Source organism: Podarcis vaucheri (genome assembly GCF_965113315.1).
Source record: "Podarcis vaucheri genome assembly, chromosome: 3".
Taxonomy (NCBI): Eukaryota; Metazoa; Chordata; class Lepidosauria; order Squamata; family Lacertidae; genus Podarcis; species Podarcis vaucheri.
Window position 1 is genome coordinate 92,811,342 of NC_138761.1, and position 27,465 is coordinate 92,838,806.

The 27,465-nt window shown below is 42.5% G+C and overlaps 1 protein-coding gene across 2 annotated transcripts; it reads right to left on the bottom strand.

Annotated features, from left to right (window-relative positions):
* Nucleotides 1–963: 963 nt before the first annotated feature.
* On the bottom strand, nucleotides 964–27,093 carry TINAG (tubulointerstitial nephritis antigen). 2 transcript variants are annotated; one of them, XM_082218341.1, is made up of 11 exons: nucleotides 26,639–27,093; nucleotides 22,975–23,038; nucleotides 20,852–20,931; nucleotides 18,621–18,739; nucleotides 17,423–17,546; nucleotides 15,420–15,570; nucleotides 6,727–6,904; nucleotides 5,849–5,894; nucleotides 5,128–5,251; nucleotides 2,744–2,789; nucleotides 964–1,386 (listed from the first exon to the last, which is right to left on the bottom strand). In XM_082218341.1, the coding sequence occupies exons 1-11, from the start codon at nucleotides 26,967–26,969 to the stop codon at nucleotides 1,270–1,272; spliced, it is 1,380 nt and encodes a 459-aa protein (XP_082074467.1). In that variant the 5' UTR covers nucleotides 26,970–27,093; the 3' UTR covers nucleotides 964–1,269. The 2 variants fall into 2 exon arrangements, with proteins under 2 accessions (XP_082074467.1, XP_082074466.1); XM_082218340.1 differs by having other exon boundaries at nucleotides 1,075–1,386; nucleotides 18,621–18,735; nucleotides 20,842–20,931.
* Between the last annotated feature and the right edge of the window lie 372 nt (nucleotides 27,094–27,465).

Sequence of the window (27,465 nt, forward strand, 5' to 3'; positions counted from 1 at the left end):
CATTGGGTCAGAAAGAGCAGACTGGCTGCGTTTGTTTGTTTTTTAAGTAGATATATCTAGAACCACCACTCCTTACAACCAGTTGCTTTCAAGAGCTGGATGGGAGCCAGTGGTCACAATTCAGGAGAAAAAATAGACATGTTTGATTTTTTTCATCCCATTGAAATCTATGGGATTTACATAGGAGCCAATTCCTAGGAGCCAAGTTCCCTTGGGCCCCCAAGTAAAATATTTGAGGGGGCCAGGCCCCACCAAAATTTGACAAGCATTGTCATTCAAATAGTATTCATGTGCAGGATCTTATGATCAGTTATGGAGGGGACTGGCTTACCTGGGCCCCACAATATTTTATTCAAGTTGGCACCCCAGTGCAATCATATACACGTCTACTCATAAATAACCACTGGGTTCAATGAGACTTACTCTCCAGTAAGGGACACGCGTGGCACTGTTGTCTAAACCACTGAGCCTCTTGGGCTTGCCTATTGGAAGGTGGGCAGTTTGAATCCGTACGCCGGTGGTGAGCTCCCGTTGCTCTGTCCCAGCTTCTGCCAACCTAGAAGTTCAGAAGCACACCACTGCAAGTAGATAAATAGGTACCATTGTGACAGGAAGGTAAACAGCATTTCCGTGCGCTCTGGCACTCATCATGGTGTCCCATTTTACCAGAAGCGGCTTAGTCATGCTGGCCACATGACCCAGAAAGCTGTCTGCGGACAAACGCTGTCTCCCTCAGCCTGAAAAGTGAGATGAGTGTTGTACCCCTAGTCGCCTTTGACTGTACTTAACCATCCAGGGGTCCTTTACCTTTACCTTTTACCTTATTCTCAGGTAGGAGTGCATAGGATTACAGCCTTAATTGGGTACCATGTAGACAAGCAGCGGGTATATTGGCATATATATGCCATGCGCAGCCTGAGGTATCACAGTCATTATTGGCACCCATTGAGTAATGACATCTGCTACAGAAGGAGAAGGTCATGAGAACTGGCTGTTATACACATATGCTACCTTTCATTTGTGCCATTAATGAAGAAAAAGATAGACAGACCGCCAATATCCCTGGAGCTGGAAGCAAAGCAAGTAACAGAATTTGATCATGCTGGATGTACAGCCATGTTTTAATTCACACAGAAATGCAGTACATTTAAGTGAAGGTAAAACAGTCACACAAATAAAACATAAGGATGCACAAAGACATTATAGATGGTACATTCTGGGTATATAAAAAGCTTTTGGAGTGTAATAATGATATAAATGAAAAATCAACTAAAGGTGACACTTAGTAGCTATAATCAGCTTTTCAATATCACATTCGTTTTCTCCACGTAAAATCCTGAAATAGCCATTTTCTCCCCAGGAGCTCCCCCAGGAATTTGCAGCAATCTACAGGAGGGGAAAGAAATAACTTTTTATTACTGTGAATGGCCAGATCGTAGTGAAGCAGGGATGTAGTGAAAGGAGAAAAGGAGTCATATCGCCAGTGGCAATAATAGTACTGTCCTCTTCCAAAAGGTCTGCCACTTGCCCCCATATCTTATAAAGAACTACTTTATATGGAGTGAAACTTGTAGTATATATAGCCCATTAGCATACACTGACAGCACCCAGACATTACAAGAGTAGACATTACAAGAGTAAATGCTATAAAAGTCATGAGCTGAAGTTGTTCTGTATCTCCTTCTTGTAACCTAATACTCCCTGCTCTGGGTGGTTTCTTGTCCACTGTCCAATGGGGCTGTCAATGGTTATTTTGAGCTGGGGAATGGCTGGAGGGAGGGCTTAAGCAGCTTCTCTCTATCCAATCCAACTTGCAGTCTTTCCCGGCTAACCTCCAACACACACACACACCCTGAACTCTCTTTGACATGTGGTAGTCTAAGGCTGTGTACACACTGCATCCAGTGCACTCCCACAGCTGGTTTGGGAAGCAGTTCGCTTACAATGTTATCCATATCTATCCTGTTGCTTTTTGAGAAAGGTATTACGAGGCATCTTGTTTATGCTGGCTAAGGGAATTGATATTATTAAAAAACACTGATGTTTTAGACCTTGAAGGTCATGACAATAGGTATGGTTGTGGTATATTTGTGGTATGAGAAGGTTAAAGCAGCTGATCTCTTAGTTTGCCATATCTCAAACCGGAATCAGGCCAGTGGCCCATCTAGTCCAGCATCCTGTTCTCACAGTGGTCCACCAGATGCCTGTGAGATTAGAGCACAAGAATTCTCTCCCTTCTTGTGGTTTACAGCAATTGGTATTCAGAAGCATTTGTGCCTCCAGCTGTAGAGGAAGAATTTAGGCCTTGTGACTAGCAGCCATTGATAGTCACTGGAAACAGTCAGCAGAACTTTCACTCATTCTGCCACTAATATAAGGTGAGAAGGCAGAAGGGAAACCACGACATTTTGCTAGGAACAACTGGCATTGTGGGCAACCCAACCACAATGTGAGCCCCCAGTTTTGGTAGCCATGGAAGATCACATGGACTTGATGCCACCAATGAATATGAAACAGTAAAATGGGAGGAGGGAAAGGCAAATTTAGATAACTTACATGAGCAAAGAAGGCTACGACCCCAATCTAGAGAAAGATAGTCATGCTCGAGTAAGTTCCACTGAAAGGGATGGTTAGTTAATTTGCAAGTTGACCCATTCATTTTCAGTGGGACTTAAGCACAAGCAACTTTTTCTGGTTGGGGGTCCTCTGTCTTTGCGCTATCTTACTGCCCAAGTACACTTACCCAGAATTTCTGCTTTTGTCCATCTGCATCTGGCAGTGTACCCCACCTATCCAAAGAGATGGCATTCATCAGATATGCTATATATTTTTTCTCCACCTCCCCCGTACATCAGGGTGGGGGTGATGAAATAATCAAAGGAGGAGCTTTTGACTGTGTACATCTTTGTATACAAGCTTTGAAGCACTGCAGTTTGGTGTTTTCTAAATCACTTTTGCAGACATCATTTTGCAACTGTCTACACCTGCACACTATGCAGGCAGCATGAGAAGCTGTTGAAACACAGTCATCTGTACACACAGAAGGTGTGTCTAGCACAGATTGGTTTCTTTGCTCCCTCCCCTTTCAACACCCACTGACACTCCTTTTAAAGAAAAGTTGTCCAGAAGACTGCCAACCCAAGAGAAGGCACTCTCAGTTTCCACAAGTACTTCAGAATGCATTGCAAAATTATAGCAAAAGACACATTAGAAACACCAAAGCCAACAATATGAAGACTACAACGTGTGAACTCTGGCCAAAAAAAATGTGTCTCCACAAGGCAGAGAAGGCACTTTACTGCTGTGTGTGTCTGTATACACCCTCTGATATGTTTTTTTAAATGGTGAGCAATCAATATAAATCATAACAGAAGAGTGAATCTGAAAGTATATTGCTCATTGCTATGCTGATGGGAAGTGTATTTTCAGTGTCAACATGGAAATTGCAGGCAATGTTAGAGCTTAGACTTCTTGTCAGTGAAATAGCTTCTTATTTTCTTTAATGGGCTTTCTTCTGTGGGGAAGTTGCCAGCTCACTGAACCAAAGTTAAACAGAACGAGAGTAAGTAAATGTGAAGACATTTCCCCTGAGTTTCTGCCCTCTGCATGTCTATTTCAGTTCCAAAGCTACCCATTCCTTGGCTCTGGATAAAATTAGCAGAACTGGGACTACAGACCTTTACAGATACTGATTAGACTACAGAATGGATTATCACCAGCATCTAACTATAAAGGAGCGACTGTTAGGGGAACAAAGGATTAAATAACCAGCTATGCAGGTATCTTGGTACCTTCTGCTGTCATTGACCAGATGAATCCCTCTTGAAATTGGTTGCATGAAGGGTTCCAGTTCAAAAGACTCCATAATTTCAGCAAAGCTCAGTTTCCTGATTTTCCTGACTACAGTGTCCATAGCAGCCAGTTTGTGACAACCCCCTTTAGAAAATCTAGTTTCACTAAGGTCCAGACTTAGATGCTTGCTGAGTTATGTAAAACACTAGCAACCTGGCAGCCACATCCAAGCAGCATCTGTGCAACTCCCATCACAAACCACCGTGGGCTTCAGAAGGGATGGAGGTTGACCGGAGTGGCCTGGCCTCCAACAATCTTATCTCAAGATGTGTTGGGATAACTCCCCCTAGTGCTGGAACAAGTTGGCCCCAGAGAAATAGTGGCAAGAAAGTTGTGGGAATTCATAAAAACTACCAGGGAGGCAAGGCACGGCTGTGAAGTTCTTGCCCTCACAGAAGATGCTGTTTTAGCTGCTGTAGCAGCACAAAGCCTCTCTTGGCCTTCTGGCAGCTAAAAAAGACAGAGAAGACAATTTCTTGGGAAGCTGATACCCACTCATACATAAGATCATGAAACATCACTTATTAAAATGCAAGTGTGTAGAAACTTAAGGCGCTGGAAATGTATTTTAATTGCAAGCTTGTAGCGTTAACGATCCACTCAGTGATCCGTAAACCTCCACTTCTACCGCATATCAATAATGGCGAGAAGCAATTACTTTTAAAGTAGAGTTTTATACATTTAATTTATTCACTGGAAGACTCTCAAGTCCTAAGAGTAAGCATCAACCAGGGCAATAGAAGTTGTTGTGCAAAATAATGGAAAGGAGGAGATGTTGAAGAATCATACCGCACCATACATTTAAAGCTCTCTTATAGCACTTTAACAGTTGCGGCTTCCCCCAAAGAATGCTAGGAACTGTAGCATGTTAAGGATGATGAGAGTGGTTAGGAAACCCCTCACAGAGCTACAATACCTAGCACCCTTAAAAACTACAATTCCCATGTGTGTGTTTTTTTGGGGGTGGGAGTCATAGCTATTAAAGTAGTGTAAGAGTAAAAACTAATTTAAAATATTTTAAAAATAAGTGCTTTAAATATATGGTGTGGATTGGCCTATGTCTATGCCCAGCCACTGTGTCCATTTTATGGGCTATAGCTCTGAAGCGGAAGGGGAAGCAAAACGAGGTGTGTATATTATATTCCCCACCCCTGTGCTTCAAAAGCCAAAATGTCTTCAACTATAAGTCTGCCATTTAGTGTCCATGGTCCCATGCAACAGGACACTCTTCCAGCAGAGGTTCAGCAGGGATCCATGTTTTCAGACATCACTTACCCAACAATCTTGACAGAATGGGTTCTCCTGTGATTCTCATGTTGCAGCTGCCCACCTGTCCTCCAAATGTGCTTATAGATCCCGCTCTTGTAAAGGAAGAAATCACGATACACGTGCATGACAGCTGGATTTAAAAAAGGAACCAGCAAGTAAAGTCAATGTTCATTTTCCTTATTCTTCCAATTTTACCTCTGGCTCGTCACTGACAGGTCATAGACTAACAAGGAACCCAGCTTATGTCCAAAGTATGAAACATAAGCAAATAAGGTAAGTGTAAAACATTGGTGTAAGTGGAAGCAAAGCAGTTCTGTCTTCCCATTCCTGGTGTTTCCTGCAGCTTCATTCATTTCCCCATTCCTACCCTCTCCAGATAGGGTCGAGAAAGATGCCTTTTCTGAAATCCTGGTTGACAGCTGCCAATCAGTGTAGACAATGAGTTCGATGGACTAACGACCTGACTGTCTGAGACACCTCCCTATGTTCCTAAGGACCAGGGGAAGGAAGACAACATATGCAGGGAAGACATTGCCATTATAGTACTGGTGGGGATGTTATCTAAACAGAGGTAAGCAGCCCTATCAGTGATACAGACATCTGTTTGATGCTTGGTGTGACGTGTGGTGTTGGCACAAAGGACCTTACACAGGGCTTGCTTTTATGTGTGGGCAGGATGCAATAATTTGGTTTTGGTGTTGCAATCAAGAGCATTTGTTTTCTTTACCTTGCACTGGCCCGTTCTCCTTAATTTCTTTCATTATGTCCGTCTCCTAAAAGTGGAGGGAAGAGACATATACTATTTTTGCATATATTTCCCCAAATTTAACATTTCAGAATGAGTTGGATATAAAGCTTTTACAACGGGCTGAATTTAACGAGTGTGATAAATTGTCTGATCTTCCGGCTGCACAGGCTAATGTGAATGACTAGCTTCCACTTAATGCTTTTTCAATTTCCATGCTTATTGGTGCATTAGTAAATTTGTAAGTGCCTCAACTGTTGTTTCAAACTAAAGATTTTATCTCTAGAATTTCATTGGGTTTTGTTTATTGTCGTGTTTTAAAGGAAATTTACCTGAATGCTTCCTCTCAGGGGACACAAAGTTTACTTTCACAGTGATGATATAATAACAAACTTTTATCCAGTGCTGTAAAGTTTTGAAAGAACTTTCACATATATTATAGCAGTCCTGTAATGCAGTAATGCATTTTATTATCATATATCTGTTTTTAACTTTATGGTTCATTCCATAGTTCAAGAAAGGTACCAGACACCTAGGTGGAATCTAGACACATATAAAAACCACTTTGAAAACACTTTTATTTTTTTAAAAAAGCGTTTTAAAAAATACATTGAATTTTCCATGGCTCACCATCGCCATCTAGTGTCACATTGTATATTGCACTTAAAATACACTTAAAATGTTTTATTTGCAGCGTGTGGTTATTTGTAAGTGTGGTGTAGTGGTTAAGAGCGGTGTACTCGTAATCTGGTGAACTGGGTTCGCTTCCCCGCTCCTCCACATGCAGCTGCTGGGTGACCTTGGGCCAGTCACTCTTCTCTGAAGTATCTCAGCCCCACTCACCTGTTGTCTGCACTTACCTGTGAGGAGATTCTGTAGGGAGAACCGCACTGATAAATGCGGTTGGATGGTTCTAAGGCATTTGGACATGGTCGCGTAGCCTGCCTTTTCCCAGCAGCATCAGCCACACTTGAAACCCCACAAGCAGCCGGGTCAGATTGATTCCAGAATAATGGGTAGCAAGCATGAGACACCAGCCTATTGGGATCAGACGACACATTATTTATTATTATTATTTTTGAATTCTGTGTTTTAATTTTTAAGTCCTCTTGAACCTACCAGAGCCAAATTTTGGGAGTTCATGGGGAGAGGGGGAAATCCCCTGTTGCACAAGTAGAAATCCTTGCACAGGGTTTGGGTTGATGGGAGTCATTAGTTGAATCCTGCCCATAGTTTGGAAGCAATTGCTTTGGAGTAATGATGGAGAATCTATGACCCTTCAGATGTTTTTGTGCTATAACTAACATCATCCCTGACTGTTGGCCATATTGGCTATGGCAAAGGAGAGTTGAAAGGCAACATCTAAAGGGTCTAAAGATGTGTGAATGTGCCATCATGTGACTGCACCTTAGTCCACTTGCACTTTTATCCACCATTTTCCATTCCACTGCAATTGGCTTATTTTGCACAGGTCTTCCTGAAGGAGCGTCTCCACCTCCATCGTTCTGCCTGGACACTGAGGTCCAGCGCTGAGGGCCTTCTGGTGGTTCCCTCACTGCGAGAAGCCAAGTTACAGGGAGCCAGGCAGAGGGCCTTCTCGGTAGTGGCACCTGCCCTGTGGAACACCCTCCCACCAGTGTGGTGTAGTGGTTAAGAGCGGTGTACTCGTAATCTGGTGAACTGGGTTCGCTTCCCCGCTCCTCCACATGCAGCTGCTGGGTAACCTTGGGCCAGTCACACTTCTCTGAAGTCTCTCAGCCTCACTCACCTCACAGAGTGTTTGTTGTGGGGGAGGAAGGCAAAAGAGAATGTTAGCCGCTTTGAAACTCCTTCGGGTAGTGATAAAGCAGGATATCAAATCCAAACTCCTCCTCCTTCTCCAGATGTCAAAGAGAAAAACAACTACCAGACTTTTAGAAGACATTTGAAGGCAGCCCTCTTTAGGGAAGCTTTTAATGTTTAACAGACTACTGTATTTTAATACTTTGTTGGAAGCCGCCCAGAGTGACTGGGGAACCCAGCCAGATGGGCAGGGTATAAATAATAAATTCTATTCTATTCTATTTTGTCATCCGCCAATACAGAAACATATGTTTTTTAAAACATATATCGAGCCAACGATAGATACACATATCTCAGCCATCAACCATTTACAAATATTCCCTGTGTGTTGCCTTTCCAGAGGGGAAGCCCCATTGCAGCAACACCAACAAAGAGCCTTGTGGCACAATAAAGACAGAGTTATCGAAGTAGATATGAAGCAGTAATGAAGTAATGGTGATGAACTGCTGATAGCTCAGTCGGTAGAGCATGAGACTCTTAATCTCAGGGTTGTGGGTTTGAGACCCACATTGGGCAAAAGATTCTTGCATTGCAGGGGGTTGGACTAGATGATCCTCGTGGTCCCTTCCGACTCTACAGTTCTATGATTCTGAGTGGCAATCAATCAATCAATCAATAAAAAGAAATCCAGGTAAGTAGGGTTAGGATTATTCCCACCTTGGTCAATCAGATGCTTTTAGGACAGGGTTGGCGAACCTTTTCAGTCTGAGGTCCACATCCCCTTCTGCACGACCTTCTGAGGGTTGCTATTTTTCACCATCTTGATTTTACAATTCCGTATATACTCATCAGCCTGTTTTGTTCCCCTCCGTGAGTCATCCAGGAAGGACCACTTAGCATCCTGTTGACATTTTGCTCTGAATTCCCACATTATAGTAAACATTTTATAAGCATGCTCTGTTGCCCTTTAATCACTTAGAAGTCCATTTTATGGCAAAATAATATATATATATAAAGTTATGTGTGTGCATCTGCTGAAGTAATGCTTAAGGTCATTTATGTGTTAAATGCTTGTAGGAAACATGGTCTTGTATTTAATTCTTTTTTGTGTCAATTAATTTCTGCCATGTGAAAAGAGCAGTAAAGAATAATTTGTTCCATTGGTTTTCAAATGCGCTGTAGAAAAGAGATATAGGCTGCCTCTAGCAATAATGAACAACAAATTATACACATTCAAGGTCAATATAGACTTTTACTGAATAAATTCTGATTGATTTGGAAAGTTCGCTTCCTTCCTGCTCACGCACAGGAACACATCAGGCATGGAAAGGGAAACCTATGCACACTTCCTATTGGGTATGGATGAATCCAGATGTTGTTGGACTCCAACTCTCCTTGGCCCCAGCCAGCATGGCAAATGGTCAGGGATCTAATGGGACTTGTAGCAGTAGCGTAGCATTGGTTGCCAGCACACAGCTGTACTGAGGTAGCACCAGGTGCTGAAATGTTGTATCCCTAACAATTTTGCACCTGGAGCAATCACCCCTGTGTCCCCCGCACTACACCACTGACTTGTGGTCCAACTGGTCTCCCATCCCTGCCAGAGTGGCATGCAACATCCTCACAAACAGGCTGTTTGTAATATGAACAGCCTACTTGCAGCAGATGACACCAGTGGATGCTACTAAGAACTATGAGATGAACACATGAGACTCCCATTGCCGCTGGTAATGGCAGGTGGGCTGTAATGCTGTTTGAGGTGGTGGTGGTGGTGGTGGTGAGTTTAAAGATTCAGTTGGAGCCTGTGGGCATCTATTACTGGACATACACCTCTTTGATCTTCCTTATATTGGTTTACAGGGGTTTTTTTTTAGGCCAAGCAGCCTCCTGGCAATTCAGGTTTATTCTGTATATCCCTTTGCTACAGCTGGATCTTTCTTTTTCATTTGACACATGGACAGACTGCACATCATTTTATTTCTATGCAAGGCATTTGTGTGTTAATTCCTTGGCATGTCATTGACGATAATTGGTAAATGAGTGTGGGGTGGGGTAGGGAGAGCAAAAGGCGGCAGAAAAGATTAAAGTGCCAAAGGCAGGGTAGAAGATGCCCGGTGCAAAGCAGGAGGAGGGAGGCTCATTTATTATTTTAGAGTTGCTGAAGAATACCTGCATAATACATTAAATCAAATAATAAGGCACGGTAAGGACATTAGATCCTTTCAGGGCAAAAGAAGATTGTCAAATAATATGTCAAATCATTTTCTGTATTATGGCTTTCATCTAGTTAATTCGATTTAGAAATGCAGCTGGGACTGGAAGGCAAGTTATTGAATTCAAAAAAGACTAGAATCAGGGTGAAAAGATTGCATTCAGCTGGGCCCTATTCAAAGAAGACCCACTGAAATTAATGGACTGAAGTTAACCATGCCCATTATACTCTGAGTAGCTCTAACTTTGTATACAACCTGGAGCCTCATGAGTCGAGCTCAGTCTGATGACCTTCACCCATCTAGACACTGGTCTTGCACAATACTTTCATAGCCGCACCTGATTTAGGTATTTCAGGGAAAGAGCTGAGCATCATCAGCACAACAATCATGCAGTGCTCCAAAACCTCTAATAACAAAATACTACGCTGCAACAAAAAAAGCAGAGACATCACCTTGCCAACAAAGGCCCAGAACAGACATTAAGAAAGGTCAATTACTGATTCTTCTTTTCCAGGATTTGAGATATCTTCTAAGGCTTCCAGTGTGCTTCTAAAAGACTTTAAAGTATTAGTCAGCACAACTGTTCAGTTAGAAAGGCAGTATGCTTGAACTGCTCATTCTGTGCAGAAGTTCTCAATGACTGGAAGTCATTGAAAATAATGCTAGACAAGGTAGCATAGAAGGGGTGGAGAAAAAGAGCTCCATGTTGTGGCTTATCCACTCATTAAAATAGTACTTGTTTATACCGTTCCTCAAAAGAGCTCGGTGTGGCACACATGGTTCTCTGCCCCTTCCCCCTATGCATTTTATCCTCACAATAACCCTGTGTGGTAGGTTAGGGTAAGAGACAATGACTAGCACAAAGTCATCCATTGAGCTTCCTCAAGAATGTGGCATTGTACTCTTCTTCTCCCAGGTCCTAGTTTATTAATTCTCCCCGCTACACCACATGGGCTGGGACCAAAATTCAGCTGAGATCTATGGGATCAACAGGTATCTTAGAGTCCACCTTACATGCTGAATGAATTATGCAGGGCGTGGAAAATGCTCTCATAAGAAGCCATTGTAGGTGCATCCATGTTGTGTTAAGCAGTGTTAAGCAGTCTGCATCTCAGCAGGTTTACTGCCTTCTAAATCGGGTGGAGAACCTGTGGCCCTCAAGGTGTTACTCTCCAATTCCCATCAGCTCCAGCCAGCATGGTCAATGGTAAGTGATGATGGGAGCTGTAGTCCATCAACATCTCTAGGGCCCCAGGTTAGCCATGGAGGCCCTTCGTCTCTCTCAATAGGGTATCTCAACAGGCAGTTCTTGTCCAGGTCCCCATCCACGTCCCTGCTACTGAAACAGGAGAATAATGAGCTGTTGGGTGCCTTAAATCTAAACCATGGAGAGATGCCTTCCATTTAGTAGGATGGGCCTTCCGAAATGCTCAGCTCAACAGTGGTCCACTAGCTATGGTAATGTCCTAAGGTGCCAGATGGAACACCACTCTGACTTCTTAAGTGTGTAAGCTCTGCAGCCAAATCTGTACCTGCAGGATGGCAGACTTACAGCATAATCTTATACATATCTATTCAGAAGCAAGTCCCATTGAAGTCAATGAGGCTTATTCCCTTCCAGGTTTATTGGTATAGGATACCCACCACAGATAATTAAATATTGATATAGGGAGCTGCTTAGAGATGTTTAAATTTGTGTGTGAGCCTATTACATTTTCTTAAGAGCCTTGTCAAATCAATTTAGAAAGTTAGCATCCCACTGGCATAGAATAACTACAGTTAGTGCAATACTGACAAATGAGTCTTGCATCAGTCACATTTAAGTAAATAGGACGTTTAAACCGCAGTGAACAAGCAGGTAAAATTTTAGGTTTCTCCAGTGAAAGGGAGTCCTAATTTTCATCTCTGAGATCTGTCACATCGCCACAACATGCATAATTACTAGTGCTGATGAGGCTTTGTTACCAACACAGGATTACTTTACATTTAAATCCTACAAAAGTGACATTTCCCCCTCGAGATAAAAATAATGGGGCAGGGAGAACGGCCTAACGTGCTTCTTCTTTTAAAATGCACTTTCCTTCTAAATATTCTTTTAAGCATTCTGAACAAATTTCTAAAGGAGAATTATAGGGGATTACTTAACTCAGTAGGTAGAATTATTTTCTACTCTGAAGGACTGGTGGCAGGAAGGAATGGTAGAAGGAAGAGGTCATTTAGTGAAGCTAGAGAGGGGAAATTTAGAAGGTGCTTTTAATTACAAATGGAATATGGCATTCGCTTTAAAGTTCCTTAGTTCAGGGATAGTGAACCTGGTGCCCTCCCAGCGTTGCTGGGCTCCAGCTTCCATCGTGTTGGCCTTGTTGTCTGGGGCTGCTGGGAGCTGGTGTCCAATAAGATCTGGAGGCCACCATGTTGATTTGGAGGAAACACTGCAGCATGTGCCTAAATCTGTAGAACTCTGGGAGTAACCGAATGCTCAGCACATGTCCCTTAAATTGCTCAGACGCAGAACCACTTGCACAGACTTGTAGTACAAGACACATGATTCTACACATCTGTTTGGGGGCTGCTGAATGCAGGCTTCCACACCCATTCCACTTTCTACTAGTTGGTGTCTTGCCCTGCTATACCTGTGTATGGAGTGCAGTCTCTGAATCTTGCAGCATTATTATAGTTGGGTGGAAGTGAGAAAATAAGAGAAGTAGAGTTGCCGGAGCTATGAGGGCCTAAAGATAGGATCTGCTGGGCAGATGAGCTGTCTTTAAGAGAGGCCATGCCAGCTTCTTCCCTCCTCAAGTGCTATAATGGCAAGTGATGATTTGTATGTTCAGAAACATCCACTGCAGACTGAGCTTTCATTGTCTCATTTTCTCAAGGAGAATGACTTTTGGTGACTACGATCCACTCATATTGAGCTGTGAGTGAGCAAAGAACTTGCGCTTACGCAAATCCTTTATTTAAGAAAACCGGCAACACCCTTTTGGCTGTCATTTCGGGCTCATTAGGGAACAAGGAAGGTGTAGAATGAATGTTATTTGAGCTCTTACTTAGCCATCTTTAAGGATTTCAGATCCTGATCAGCGCCATCTACAGTGACTGACAGCAGCCCTACAGGGCTTAGATGAGGGTCTCTCCTACTCCTGCCTGGAGGTACCAGGGATTGTACCTGGAGTTTCTGTGTACAAATGAGATGCTCTGCCACTGAGCTATGGCTCTTCCCTTCAAGAGACTAGGGTGTGTCTTAGGAACATGAGAAGTTCATTACTGCACTGTGGTGCTGCCTCCAGAATGGAGATGCATAACCTCAAACTTGAAGGGAGCAAGCCTGGGCAGAGTAGGCTGAGAGGTGACAGACGCACCTAATGTAAAGAAGTCTCCACGGTAGACCCTGAGGGAACCATCACACCCTTCATTCCAAAAAGAATATGCTACAGGTAAAAGTCACTTTCGTGTGACATTCTGGTTTTGATGTATGAATCAGCAATGAGCCATTTATGAAACAATACATGTCTACACAGAAGTAAGTCTTGCTGAGGTCAACTGGGCTTTCTCCCAATTAGGTAAGTGTAGGATGCACTTAATCAAGGCATTAAGTTTCACTGAACCTCACAGGGCTTACTTCTGAATGGGGGCAGGGTATATAGGATTGTGCTTTAAGTTGCTAAGATAACAAAGAATCCAGTGGCATCTAAATAACTAACAAATTTATTCTGACAAAGCTTTTGTGGACTAGGGTATACATTGTTTAACAGCAGCAACAACACGCTCATCTGACTGGGTTGCCCCAGCCACTCTGGGTGGCTTCCAACAAAAATACAGGAAAAACAAAACAACAAACATTAAAAGCTCCCCAATGGGGAACATGCAGGAGAAATGATTTTGTGGAAATATGGAAGGTGTTTGTAGAATTTGTACTGTTGAAATGAAAAGGGTGGTGGAGTGCACATTTTTGTTCTTATTTATTTATGATCCTTACATTGTCAAAATAAAATCATCATCTAATAAAAAGAGAGAGAGAGCGCACTATGCTTGTCAGCTGTGATTATAAGTCATTTTATTTCTAAGTAGATGAGCCTATGTCTTGGACAGGCATATGTCTTATGGAATTATTTGGATGTATCATTTTGAACATTTTGGAACTGTTTTTGAAGAAGTTGAAGTTAGTAAAGCTTTGAACAACAACAACAATAAAAAAGCTTCCTGAAATAGGGCTGTCTTCAGATGGTTACAAACAGAGAGAGAGAGAGAGAGAGAGAGAGAGAGAGAAAGAAAGAAAGGGAGAAGAGTTGCTGTGTTTAACTCTTCAACATCTGTCAGGAGGGCATTCCACAAGGCAGGTGTGTCTACTGAAAAGGCCTTCTGCCTGGCTGCCTGTAGCTTCCGTTCTCACCATGAGGGAACTGCCAAAAGGCCCTCAGTATTGGACCGCTGTAGCTGACATATCCAATGAATCACAGAATCATAGAGTTGAGGTAAACTCTAGTAAATGAAAATGTATGTTGTAATATATTTGCTTGCCTTTAAGGTGCTACAGACCTCACTGTTGTTTCAGCAACTTACAGTACAATCAGGGCTGCCCCACCCATGAGGCAAGGTGAGGCAAACACTTTGGGCAGCAGGATCTACCGAGGCAGCAGATCCAGCCACCAAGGAATACATCACTTGCTGCCACTGCTGGCTGCAGCACACTACTTGCCTAACCAGAAGTTGTTTTTGTTGCAACAGGCCAGTACAGCTTCCCCTCTGGATTTAGCTACCACATTCAAATAAACAGACCCTGACAATCAAGGAATTGTTGGTCAAATGTCAAATCTGATTCAAAATTAGTTTGGAAATTTGCTTATGTCAGTTATTAGAGAGCTTGATGACCATGACACGTCCCAGGAATCAATCCTATTATATTTACACCAGTCCTATTTCTAAGGTGGCGTCAGTATTATAGCGTTCATCTTTGTAACAATCTAAGGAGGTTGCTACTTTTTAAATGTTACAGATGGCGCACTGTAACTGGTCCAAGAAACTGTGGGTGGATCTAAACACAGAAATCCCCCCCCCATAAATATGTCAGAAATTAGATCGTTTTAACAAAAGGGGAAAAATCTCTATGGAAAATCACTTTTTAAAATTTCCTGCTCTCTGGTGCCATCTGGTGTTGCATGTTTATAGCACATTCAGATCACTAGTTCTTTACTAATGTAGCTGGGTCCTAAGGCCATCCTTGAGTCAATGAGGGAAGTCATATTTGCACTCACATCTCCTGCGTACACTTTCTTGCATATGAATGGCATGGCTTAAGTATATGAATACATTAACATTGCACTCTCTGGACAATAGATCTGCAATTCATATGGCACTTCTCACTGATACTGAGAAAATTATTGGGAAATCTTATCAGATTTGCACTTATGCTTTGCATAAATTTAAAATATGTCAGTTTGGTGACTTTGTATTTGTTTTGCTTCAGGATGTTCACATATATAAGTTGCTTTTCTTAAACATTATTGCTGTTGATTATTTTAAGCTCTAAAAGCACAGTAAGTAAATGATTTATTTACCCATATTTTTTGAGGTAAGACCAAGCCCCATTTATGCTTCCTCCTCTGCATCCAAGCTGGTTTCTGGTGTCACAAGAGATCAAATTTTGAGGGGAAAGGTTGTCTGTGAAACGGCCTTTGGACCCAATTGCTATTCTGTCTGCCGCAACACCTGTTTTATGGGAAACAGTTGGATTACTAAGTAATTTATATTGTTTGGACGGTTAGAATTTTCTCCATGCCAGACATAATAAATCTGTGTCACAGAATATATATGGAACCACAGAGTGTCCTTTAATTCTAGCAAATTGCTATGAGGGAATGCCCTTAACTTTAAGGTTTCACATTCCCACACAATTGGAGATGCACTTCCTAGGACTTTGATAGGTTGCATCTTCAAATGTGATCAATCCCTTTGGCCAGCTGGAAGGCAAGTTGAGAAACTCAAGATGCCCCAATTTGCTTGCCTACAGGGTATATCCTACCTAAAGCGTACCTGAGAAGTCCCTGTATGGCTTGGGACCTGGGATTTCTTCCCACACAAACGTGTACATCCACTTCTGAGAGTGACACAGGAAGCTGCTCCATATCTAGTCGGACAATAGGTCCTTCTAGCTCAGATTTCCCCACATTAACCTGCAGCCACATTCCAGGGTTTCAGATATGAGGCATTCCCAGTCCTACCTGGAGATGCCAGGGATTGAAACTGGGACCTTCTGTTTACAAAGCAGATGCTCTACCACTGAGCTATGACCTTTCTCCTTCTCTGTATCCCACCACTGCCAGAGTTTCCACTGGTGACTTTGTGGGAGAAGCCCTTCTCTAGGTTAGTACCCAGGTTGTTTTGGATGGTGACTGGAGCCAAAGAGCAGATTCCAGTGCTGTCATTCCACTCCCATGACAACCTTTGATCCAGCAGATTCCTCCACTAATGGAAGAGGAGATGGGATTGCCCCCAATTCCGCCCTTCATCCTGGAGGCCCCCGAGCCAACTTCCATGGTGTTGTGGAGGGTCTGGGACAATTTTTGTGTGTGTGTGTGAGAGAGAGGAACAGGAGGCACTAGACGGAAGATGAAATGGTCAACACTCCTCTCTCTTCCTCCCATATTGCCAGAGCCATCTGCTGGTTCAAAAGCCATGAAGCAAGCGGAATGATGGATTCCACCCAGAGCATCCTGCCACTCCTTCCTGCTGCCAGAGGGCAACTAATCATAGCTACAGATAGGTTTTTCCTAGAGAAATAGATGGGAAGGAAAAGCAGACAACTCCAGTGCATGGTTGGTCCCCAGCCAATGGCTAGGGCCAAGCTGCTCTTCCACTTTCTGGTGCTGATGAGGGAAAGAGACCTCTGAGCATCTTTTCACCAAATTCTATCTTCCCACCCCCACCGATTTCTATATTGCTATGTTATCCAAATCAACCAGGCATTAGTTCATTGGTTTGCAAAAATCCACAACTTCCTGTAGATCAGAAGAGTAGTCCATTCTATTCCAACAAGGGTCACATGTATCCACAGAGCCTTTCCCTGGCACCCCCTCCACACTGAAATTAGGCTTGAAAGAAGTATCCTACTTTCTAAAGGGTTGACTGACCCCTGTCTTATACTGATCTCTTGCATGGGCGCCTGTGTACACAGAGAGTTCCCATCTAAGGGGATGCCTGGCTGCATATGATAGACATGCTGTTTACTCTATTGATGTGGTTAGGGAAGATTGCATTTGCATGTTACTCTGCACCCCAAAGTCCAGTCTGCGTCTATTTTTTATTCTAGCTTACAATCCACCTCCCCATTTAAGGGGCATTAGAGGGGAGGCAATAAATAAGAGAAGGATAATCCCAAAGGGAAAAAGACTACCCTAAACAGATAAAATAGTAAACCCTTTTGAAACTTTTGGAAAAGTAAAGAGATGCACAAACCTTCTCTAGCAAGCAGTGAACTACTAACTGAAATATTCTATTGCAAGCATGGACAGCCTCTCTCCTATGTTTAGGGTGCAAGAAAAAGAGGGGAGGGACACATTACTTGCAGTTGAAAAGGCCCAGGATGCTGCACAGTTTCTCTGATCCAGTGGGTCATGAATCCACCCAGGCCATTCATACGAGGCCACAAAAAAATCGGGGAAATCTGTTTCTGTGATCAGGTTTTCCTACAAGAAATCCAAGGCATTTGACTGGATAACTATATTCAAACATACATATTATGACCAATAGTGACTCCCTAGGGTTTCAGATGGCAGGATCTCCCAGACCAACCTAGATATGCTGGGGATTGTACCTGGGGACCTTCTGCATCCAAAAGAGATGCTTTGCCACTGAGCCACAGCCTTTCCCCATTTGACCCCATATGGGTGGATTTCTAAGGACCACTTTTTCCAAGTGTTATATGTTTTCTAATTGTTACATGTTATTTCAGACTAATGCTATTCTAGGCTGCATCAACAGAAGTCCAGTGTCAGATCAAGGGAAGTCATAGGACCACCCTTTTCTGCCTTGGACATACCACACCTGGAATATTATGTCCAGTTCTGGGTGCCACAGTTTAAGGACATGGACAAGCTGTGCAGAGGAGGGCAACTGAAATGATCAAGGGCCTGGAAACCAAGCCTTATGAGGAATGGTTGGGGGAGTTTGGTGTGCTTAGCCTAGAAAAGAGGAGATTTGGTAGCCAACTAAAGGGCTGTCACATGGAAGATGGAGCAAGCTTGTTTTCTTCTGTACTTCAGGGTATGATCTGAACAAATGGATTCAGGTTACAAGAAAGGAGATTCTGACTAAACATCAGGAAAAACTTTCTGATGGCAAGAGTTGTTCGACAACAGGACAGACCTTCCCTCAGAAGGTGGTGGACTCTCCTTCCTTGGAGGTTTTTAAGCAGAGGTTGGATGGTCATCTGTCATGGATGCTTTAGCTGAGATTCCTGCATTGCAGGGGGTTGGACTAGATGACCCTTGGGGTTCTTTCCAATTCTATAGTTTTATGATTCTGTGATTCTTTGTGCTAATCTGAGTGAGCAGCTTTCCATCAGAGGAAGATTTCATTTTCACATATAAGAGAATCACGATTTTCACCTGGTTAGCCAACTGCCTGTGCTTGACACATTCCCTCAGTGTCATGCCCAGGATGATGGACAAATCCATTTGAAGAATAGCTTGAGGATAACTGTGGGGAAAGGCTCCATTGAAGTTTGCTGTTTGAAGAGAGGAGAGAAAATGAAAACCTACCGTGATTTGTCTTGTGTCCAGCAGGGCAGCAGATGGGGGAAACGTGCCAAGACGATAATAGAAACCTTCTTTCAAACTCATTCCCCAGAACTGGCTGTAGTTCTTAGCTTTCCAGCTGCCTCAGTGATAAAAAAATAAAAAATAGTGTGTTAGTCACGCATGTTTAGCTCTATGGGCAGTTCATCATAGATGTTGCCATTTTAAAAAAGTTTTGAATGAAGCCTTCATAAGATTTTCCTCCATAGGAAACGATCTTCCACTGATGTGGGAAATGGGAGCATTTAAACTTGCCATTCAATGTCTGCATTCGTACAATAAAAAGGAATACATTGCCCATTCCTTTTAAGATAATACTTTGATAATTCTGGGCAATTTCCCTCCTTTCAACATAAATATGGTATTCCTGAGTTTCATCATTCACACAAATTCACATCATTCAGTGCACTATCATACTATAGCTTAGTCATATTGCTGATCAGCTAATACTATGTGCAAAATTGCAGTGAGTTAATCACAGAAGATAGAGCTTTGCTATAGATATGCACAACCACAAGATTTATTTCTGTGCATCCGGTCTCAAGATTTATCACTCAGATTTTATCTTGGTTTCTTTCACATTTGTTTGTTTGTTTGCTTGCTTGCTTGCTTGTTTAAAATGTCCCCCTTGCATCTACCATAGGTATTCTTTTCCCTGTAGTGTTGAAATGCCTGATCCATATGTGGTGATATCCAAGGTGAAATCAATGGGTTTCAATGGTCTACTCTACAGGTAACACTAGGTATCACCCACAGCAAACCCATTTCCAGGAACCATGATGATTTAGACTTCCAAGATCATGTTTATCACATGAACCTTTGCTGACACAAAAATGGTAGTGGAACAGTGATCATGGTAATCTCACCTACAGTTGAAATGCAAGGGGTTGTCTTTTGCTGCAACAGTACTTACACATACACACATACATAGTGTGAGACACACACATCCCTTTTTTGTCTTATCTACTGGGAGAGGGTGGCACTGTGGTCTAAAGCACCAACCCTGTTGGGGTTGCCCATTGGAAGGTCAGCAGTTCGAGTCAGTGTAACGGTGGTGAGCTCCCATTGCTCTGTCCCAGCTCCTACCAACCTAGCAGTTCGAAAGCACACCAGTGCAAGTTTTTGTGCGCTCTGGTATTCATCACTGTGTCCCATTGTGCCAGAAGTGGTTTAGAAGTGGTTTGTACTACATGACCTGGAAAGCTTTATGTGGACAAACGCTATCTCCCTCAACCTGAAGTGAGATGAGCGCCACACCCCATAGTCGCCTTTGACTGGACTTAACCATCCAGGGGTCCTCCTATCTTAAGAAATAGGATCCAATTTACTTAGGGTTTCACCCGGCGACTGCTCAAGAACATTACTTAAAATGCCCCACTAACAAACACAGTCATTTTACATTAACAAATGTTATTATGGGACAGGGTCTACTTTATGCATGGCTATCCTCCTGTAGTGTGTGTGTGTGATCATGGATACAAACATACATTTTTGGAGCAGGGGGAGTTATTACAAAATGAAACCAGGGTTTCAATTTAGTCACCTTTTAATTGTGACATTTCTGCTGCTTGTGATGTATAGACCTTCCAGGCCCAGGCAGCAAGATATGGGAATTGCAGCAGAAAGTAATACTGTTTCTGCATTTTGTCTCCCATGGGATCAGTTAAGATGAAAAAATCTTGGTGACATTTTGCTGTATCTTAGTGCACTTTGCTGGTTCAAGGATGCGCTGCACAGAGCAGAAATCCTTAGTGGATTAAGTGGCCTATATGTTCAATATAAAGAGTCATCAAATCATAAAGTTATAAAAATCAATGTGCTCCTTCTTGAAAATGGAAACTAACTTCATGGGGCACTCAGCATTCAATTTGTTTGTGTGAAGCTGTTACTCTCGATATCGAAATCGTCGGGGGAATAATGTTTGAAGCTTCGGAGAGAGGTTGCTTCTCTATGCTGTGTAGAGGAATAGCTGCATAGAGTTATTTCAAAAGAAGAAAATCACATATCTTGCGCTGTACTCACAGAGGAGGTGTAATAACAAATGCATGCACACACATCTGTGGGCATGGTGCTTGGGGGGAAAAAAGATATCAAGGCAATTGCGTAAGGCTCAAGTGATCTTTTTCTCTGTCAATAAAATGGGAGCTATTTCCATCTTAGTGCTGCAGAACAGGACTTTTCTCACCCATAGTTACCATCGTTGATTTGTTTAATTAAGTTGGGCTGCACGAGGCACGTTTCTTCTAGGCAGTTCCACTTGCTGCTCATGCATTTGCTGAAAGGAATAAAAGGAGAGAGTTAGACTTACATAGGAAAAGTTTGTGGAGAATAATTACAAACACATAGTACGTTGTCCTAAAACAATGATCTTATAATCCTCTTTTCATCTCTCCCTCTCTGTGTGTGTATCTGGTGAAGAACATTTGGGCTTCTGTCATATATTCCTTCTTTGTTTTATCTGCTTGGTGACAGGTTTTTTTTTAATCAATAATCAAGGTTAGTGGGTATTCAGTAACCCTTATGGGCCCCACAAAAGAATGGGTTCTTCTAAATCTTTATGATTTACAGTTGTCCCCCAGAATATAGCTGTTCTTTGGAACAGATCCCTGCCCTATCTCAGAAAAATCTTGCACACCATGTTCATCCGAGCTTCTTAATGTGGTCTGAACCCACCAAGCCTCTTGAGCTTGCTGAAGCAGTTCAAATCCGCACGAAGGGGTGAGCTCCTGTTGCTTTGTCTCAGCTCCTGCCAATCTAACAGTTTGAAAGCATACCAGCAGGAGTAGATAAATAGGTACCACTGTGGCAGGAAGATATACAGTGTTTCTGTGAGCTCTGGCTTCTGTCATGGTGTCCTGAGAGTGGAGATGAGCACCACACCCCATAGTCAAATTTGACTGGACCTAACCGTCCAGGGGTCCTTTACCATTTTCGCGTTTGTGACAATGTCCTTAAAGTGAAGAATCATAAACTGTCACATGCCTGCAGACCTGTTCCCCAGATAGAAATGGAATTCATTCTAGGGTTGTACATTCTGCTTTCCAGACCATTCACAGTCCAAATGCTGCTGCAGAATTGTTAGGATAGATTTGGGATTGGAATCTGGCCAAGACCAGCAGCTGGGTCCTCAGATACAACAGACCATTTTATCTAATCAAGAAATTAGTCATGTTAGTGCTTTGCTCTCTCTGTAATGCATGCAGTCATGCAATGAAAATTGCCCAATTAATATCCATTTGAAAGAGAGGTTAATGGGCTTGTTAATGCATTCAAAATAAGGTGTAGATGGCTCTCTCTCTTTCTCTCAATCCCTCCCTCTGTCCGTCCTGTATTGCTTGGAAAATGCTGTGGGATTTTAGTTTAAATATGCTTCTGCTGCCTCAGTCTGCAATCCTAAACCCACTCGCCTGGTAATAAGCCCCCACTGAACTCAAGAGGACTTACTTCTACATAGACATGGATAGGCTCACCCTGTTAGTTGCCCTAACTTAAGATGTAATCCAGAATTACATTTAAGGGGCAGGGAGGGGACAATATTTCAGTTCTCTTTCTTTTTTACTCCTCCTTTTTTACTCCTCTTCAATCACATTGATCTGTATAAGGTCAATGACTAAGAACTAAACAAGCTTTTAATTATGGATTTTAATGCACCAGCAGCTTTTCTGACAGAGATTCCAGTATTCTTTTCCCTTTCAAAAGAAACCTCCACAAGATCTAAATTCCTTAGCTGAATTTGAAAGAGCAACTGGAACCTGTGATCTCCTACTTCACAGTCTCTAATTAATAAATTTGGTGAATCACCTATCAGCCAAACAACATGGGTGCAGTAATAGCCAACTCCTATTTCAAATAGTCTCAGTATCTATAGGTAAAGGTAAAGGGACCCCTGATCATCAGATCCAGTCATGGCCGACTCTGGGGTTGCGGCGCTCATCTCGCTTTATTGGCCGAGGGACCCGGCGTACAGCTTCTGGGTTATGTGGCCAGCATGACTAAGCCGCTTCTGGCAAACCAGAGCAGCGCACAGAAATGCCGTTTATCTTCCCACCGGTGCGCTACCTAGTTATCTACTTGCACTTTGACGTGCTTTCGAACTGCTAGGTTGGCAGGACTCAGTATCTATACAGCGACTTAAAATGCATGAAGTGTTTCACATCCATTATCTTATTGGAATCCTTGCCACATATTCTGTCTATATTGCAGGTGGGAGATGAATGGGTTGCCTAAAACCAGCTAGTGAGTTTGTGAGATAGACAAGAGCTGGTTTCTTAAGGCTGATCTTAAGAGTGAAGACGCTTCATTTGTTTCTCTCAATTACCAGGAATTGCAGTTGTCTTGAATTGTTGCTCCTTCTTCATAGTACCGACCACCTTTGAAGCATCCTGCCAATGCAGTACATAGAAAAAAGGAGGCCATAATTAGCCAAATGCCAGCGAGGTAATTGATTGTACATAATTTGCCTAAAGACAGAGGATAGCATTCTGTCCCACCGCCCAGTTTCTGCCAAGTAGACATTTTAATTTTCTGCATCAGTGAACTCGATGAATAAGCGAATCATGCCCGTACAAATTGAGAAAAGATTTCATTATATATTCTTGTAATGCTGTTTACATATCCCTCTGCTTCCAGCATAATTATTCACATTCCTAAAAAGGTTTAATGATCATTCCTTTGTTTCCCCTGTCTGAAAAATTTATGCTGTGTACTCACTTTAAGCAGAGTACACAAGCATCATTAGATTCATATAAACATGGAATGAAACATGCATTTTCCTGTCAGCTAATTCTGAACACAGTATAGTTGAAAAACTAATGGGTCTGGAATGTCTCCAAAAAAGAAAGAAAAAGAAGTCATGAATATTAGGCAAAACCCTACTAAAGATAATTGTGTGATACAGTCCTGTTGAGAGCAACAGACTTACGCTAGTCACAACTAACACCCTCTATTTAATGTGTAGGCCAATCCTGTGCATGTTTACTCAGGAGCAAGTCTGCTTGATAGGGCTTATTCCCAGTGGCATATCTCTGATATTTCAGAGTCATCTTCTCTAACTCTGTGGCCACTTTTGGAAGTAACGCTAAGCCAAACCAGGGCTTGACTTGGCATTAACACACAAATACACAGGTTCCTGAGGAGAGGATCATGGCCATTGTGCTCCTCCCTGGTCTTTTTATAGTTCAGCTTGGTGCATCAGCTAAGCCACTGAGCTACAGCCCTTCTCACATGTAACCATGTTTACCCCAACTCCCATGTTTACCCCAAAACATGTTTCTACCACTCTTCCGTTGTTCCCCCAAGTTTTCATTTTAGATTGTAAGCTCATCAGGGCAGGGACCTGTCCTCTTGTATTCTCTAAAGTACCATATACAACCGATAGACACTGAATCAATAGAACTGCAGAGACTTGCAGCTTTAGATAATATTTATGAATCGAGGCCACTAATAGTTAATAAGGTGCCTCCAATCCACCAGGCGAAAAAATTATACAGACCTTTTTTGTGATCAGGAGACAATCACCCCTCTCTTTTCTAAGTAGGAGATAGATTTAGTATTATTTTTCAGTTCATAGAGGCAGAAATAGATGATAGATAGATAGATAGATAGATAGATAGATAGATAGATAGATGATAGATAGATAGATAGATAGATAGATAGATGATAGGTGATAGGTGATAGATGATAGATAGATAGATGATAGATAGATGATGATAGATAGATAGGTAGATAGATAGATAGATAGATAGATGATAGATAGATAGATAGATAGATGATAGATAGATAGATAGATAGATAGATAGATAGATAGATAGATAGATAGATGTATCTGTAACAGGCTTTAATGGGCTGATGTGCACAGCTCATTGCAGCAAAGAGAATCCTGCCTGAGGTGGGAAGATGCCAAGTGTCTTTCTCTTCCTCCAGCTTCCTGGAGGAACAAGCCTCACTGAATTCCACTCTTCACAGCTGCTTCACAGAAAGTCCTTCTGATCTGCGCTGCCTCAAATGAGGGAGCCTCTGTCATCATTAGCAGAGAATAGATATTCTCCTCCATGGGGTTTCCTTGGCAAATACAGCTCCACGCCAGGCTATCAGCTGGAAGAATTGTTTGCCGGCAATTTAACTGAAAGGAGCCAACTTGTTATTGGTATTCAGCAGAGATTCTCTTTTCTTTCAGAGGTGTGTGGAAATTGGAGGGCGAGAACGGAGCCCTGTCCCTTTCCGCATTTCCTTTTCATGCTTTTCTGCTGGAACTAGAGCCAGGTTAGTGCTTGCATTATTTCCGTGGATAGCCTTGCTTAATTCAGGGCTAGTGATGTTGTTGGACTCCAAGGTCCATCAGCCTCAGCCAGCGTGGTCAATTGTCAGGGATAATGGGAGTTGTAGTCCAGCAATACCAAGAGGGACATCAGTTCCCCCTCTCCCAACCTAGTTGGCAATGGATTCCATGAAGAACACATGCAATATCAGAAATTTGTAGACCTTTGGTCCCATGTGTAATCCATGTACTGGTGATACTCTTGCTACTATAGTCCTTAATATTATTTGAGTCTGGTTTGGTTTGGAGTAGGAGAGGAGAAGCAGCTGGTGTAAAATTGGTATAGCTCTCTTAAAGTCTACCAGTGATTTTGGGCCTTAGCTCAGTGGTAGAACATTGGCTTTGCATGCAGAAGGTCACAGGTTCAATTCCAAGCATCTCCAGATATCTGAAATCCTTGGAGTGATTCTGCAAGTCATTGTAAAAAAAAAGGTAAAGGTAACGGACCCCTGGATGGTTAAGTCCAGTCAAAGGTGACTATGGGGTTGTGGCGCTCATCTTGCTTTCAGGCCAAGGGAGCCGGTGTTTGTCCACAGACAGCTTTCTGGGTCATGTGACCCATGACTAAACCCCTTCTGGGGCAATGGAACACCATGACAGAATCCAGAGTGCATGGAAAAGCTGTTTACCTTCCTGCCACAGCAGTACCCATTTACCTACTTACACTGGTGTGCTTTCGAACTGCTAGGTTGGCAGGAGCTGGGACAGGGCAATGTGAGCTTACCGATTGTGAGGATTTGAACCCCCGACCTTCTGATCAGCAAGCCCAAGAGGCTCCGTGGTTTAGCCCAAGGCACCACCCGCGTCAGTGTATGCGGTATGCAGTGTGTGCAGTAGTTAACTTGATGGACCAATGGCCTGACTGACAGCTTCCTACATTGTTGTTCCCATGAATTACACAAGGGTTTTAGAATCTAGAAGCAAAAACACCAGGTCCAGAACCGAAAAGACAAATGAAAAAAAAGAGGATCAGATTCCATCTAAATAGGAACAAAGCCACTTGTTTGTTGCTGCTTTGCTGTACATTCCTGTCTATAGATCTAGAGCCCTGACTCATCTTCAGAGATGAGAGGGCGAATCCAGATTTGCCAGGGATGTTTTCCTTATTAGATCTCAGAGGATGCCTTTAAATATTTTTTTCTGAAACAGGTATCGACTTTCCAAACATTATTTGAATTCATCTTCAAAGCTATGACTAACTGAAGTCAATTGATTATGTTAGCCTCTACGATTACAGGTGGTAAAAGCATAACATAATTTTGCGTGCTAAATGACTTTACGGTATCTGTCGCAGTGCAGTGTGTGAAATCTAAGAGCATGTTTTGTTAATAACTTCCGGTGAAATTTGAGAAATGTCATTTGCGATACATTTTGATTTCTATTAAAATGTGTTTAAAATGAGCAATGCTACCAAATGTATTGCTTAATTTTGCAAGTTCACAGATTCTATCTGTGGGGAAGGTTCTTAGCTCAGTCATAGAGTGTCTGCTTTTGATGCAGAAGGTCCCAGATTCCATCTCTGTCATCTCCAAGTAGAGGACACACCTCCTAACTTGCCAATAACAGTTTCTAAAAAAATAAATAACGTTGTAGTATTTGGCCAGTATACATTCAGGGGGACACATAGGTTTTACACCAAATGCAGCTGGAGATATTCAACACTCACCCGCTAGCACTGATGAAGCTGTAATCGGGTGGCCCCGGCAAACAGTCCAGAAATCAGGGCAGCAGTCTACAGAGCCAGGAGGGCCTGAGGAACAGAAAGCATCACAGTAGCATGTGGCATTCCTGGCATAGTACAGAAAGGTGCAGCCATCATCTCTGCCTGGACAGCAGCCTCGTAGCCTACAGTAACTTCCCCTGGATAGTGTCCTTTTGGCTCTGTTTTCCGTCGAATGGTCTTTCAGCAGAATATTATTATTGGAGGCATATAGTCTGTCCATGCAAAGCATGACTGCAAAGCAACAAAAAACAAAAAGGCAGGTATAGATCTCCATTCTGGGGTGTTTGTTTCCCAATGGTAGATTTTCTAGGTCTCGCTGAGCAGGACTCTTTCAGAATGGTTCTCTACCAAGTGTGCAGGTCAAAACAAAGCCAAAAAAAAATGCTCATGATTCGAGCAAGAAGTCCAAACAGAAGCTTGGAAAATAATGTTCTTTGTGATGTGGAAAACATTTGTGATGTGGAAAACATTTGGACTTTAACCATTAGTCAGATGTTATAAAACGCCCTGTTTACACAAGATTTTTACACAAGCCGTTGAGTATCACATAAATACTCAAGTATCACATAAATACTCAAGGACACAAGGTCCGAAGAAATAAACAGAAATCCTTTCAGATAATTGGAACGATAAACAACTGGGCACGTCAAGAGAGCTGAGCTGTAAAATACTTTTCTAGAAAGCTACATCTGATCTCACCATTGTTATGTATAAAGTATCTTTGATAGTTTATGGGTCTATCTCTGGCAAGATTAAATGCTGCACTGATG

What these genes read in the sequence shown, in the direction of transcription:
- TINAG (XM_082218340.1), bottom strand. Translation starts at nt 26,969, where the DNA reads ATGGAGATCTATACCTGCCTTTTTGTTTTTTGTTGCTTTGCAGTCATG. An exon ending in ATCAACGATGGTAACTATGG is followed by an intron (nt 18,736 to 20,841) that starts GTGAGAAAAGTC and finishes TCACTGAGGCAG; the next exon opens with CTGGAAAGCTAAGAACTACA. An exon ending in CCTACAGAATCTCCTCACAG is followed by an intron (nt 5,895 to 6,726) that starts GTAAGTGCAGAC and finishes CTCCACTTTTAG; the next exon opens with GAGACGGACATAATGAAAGA.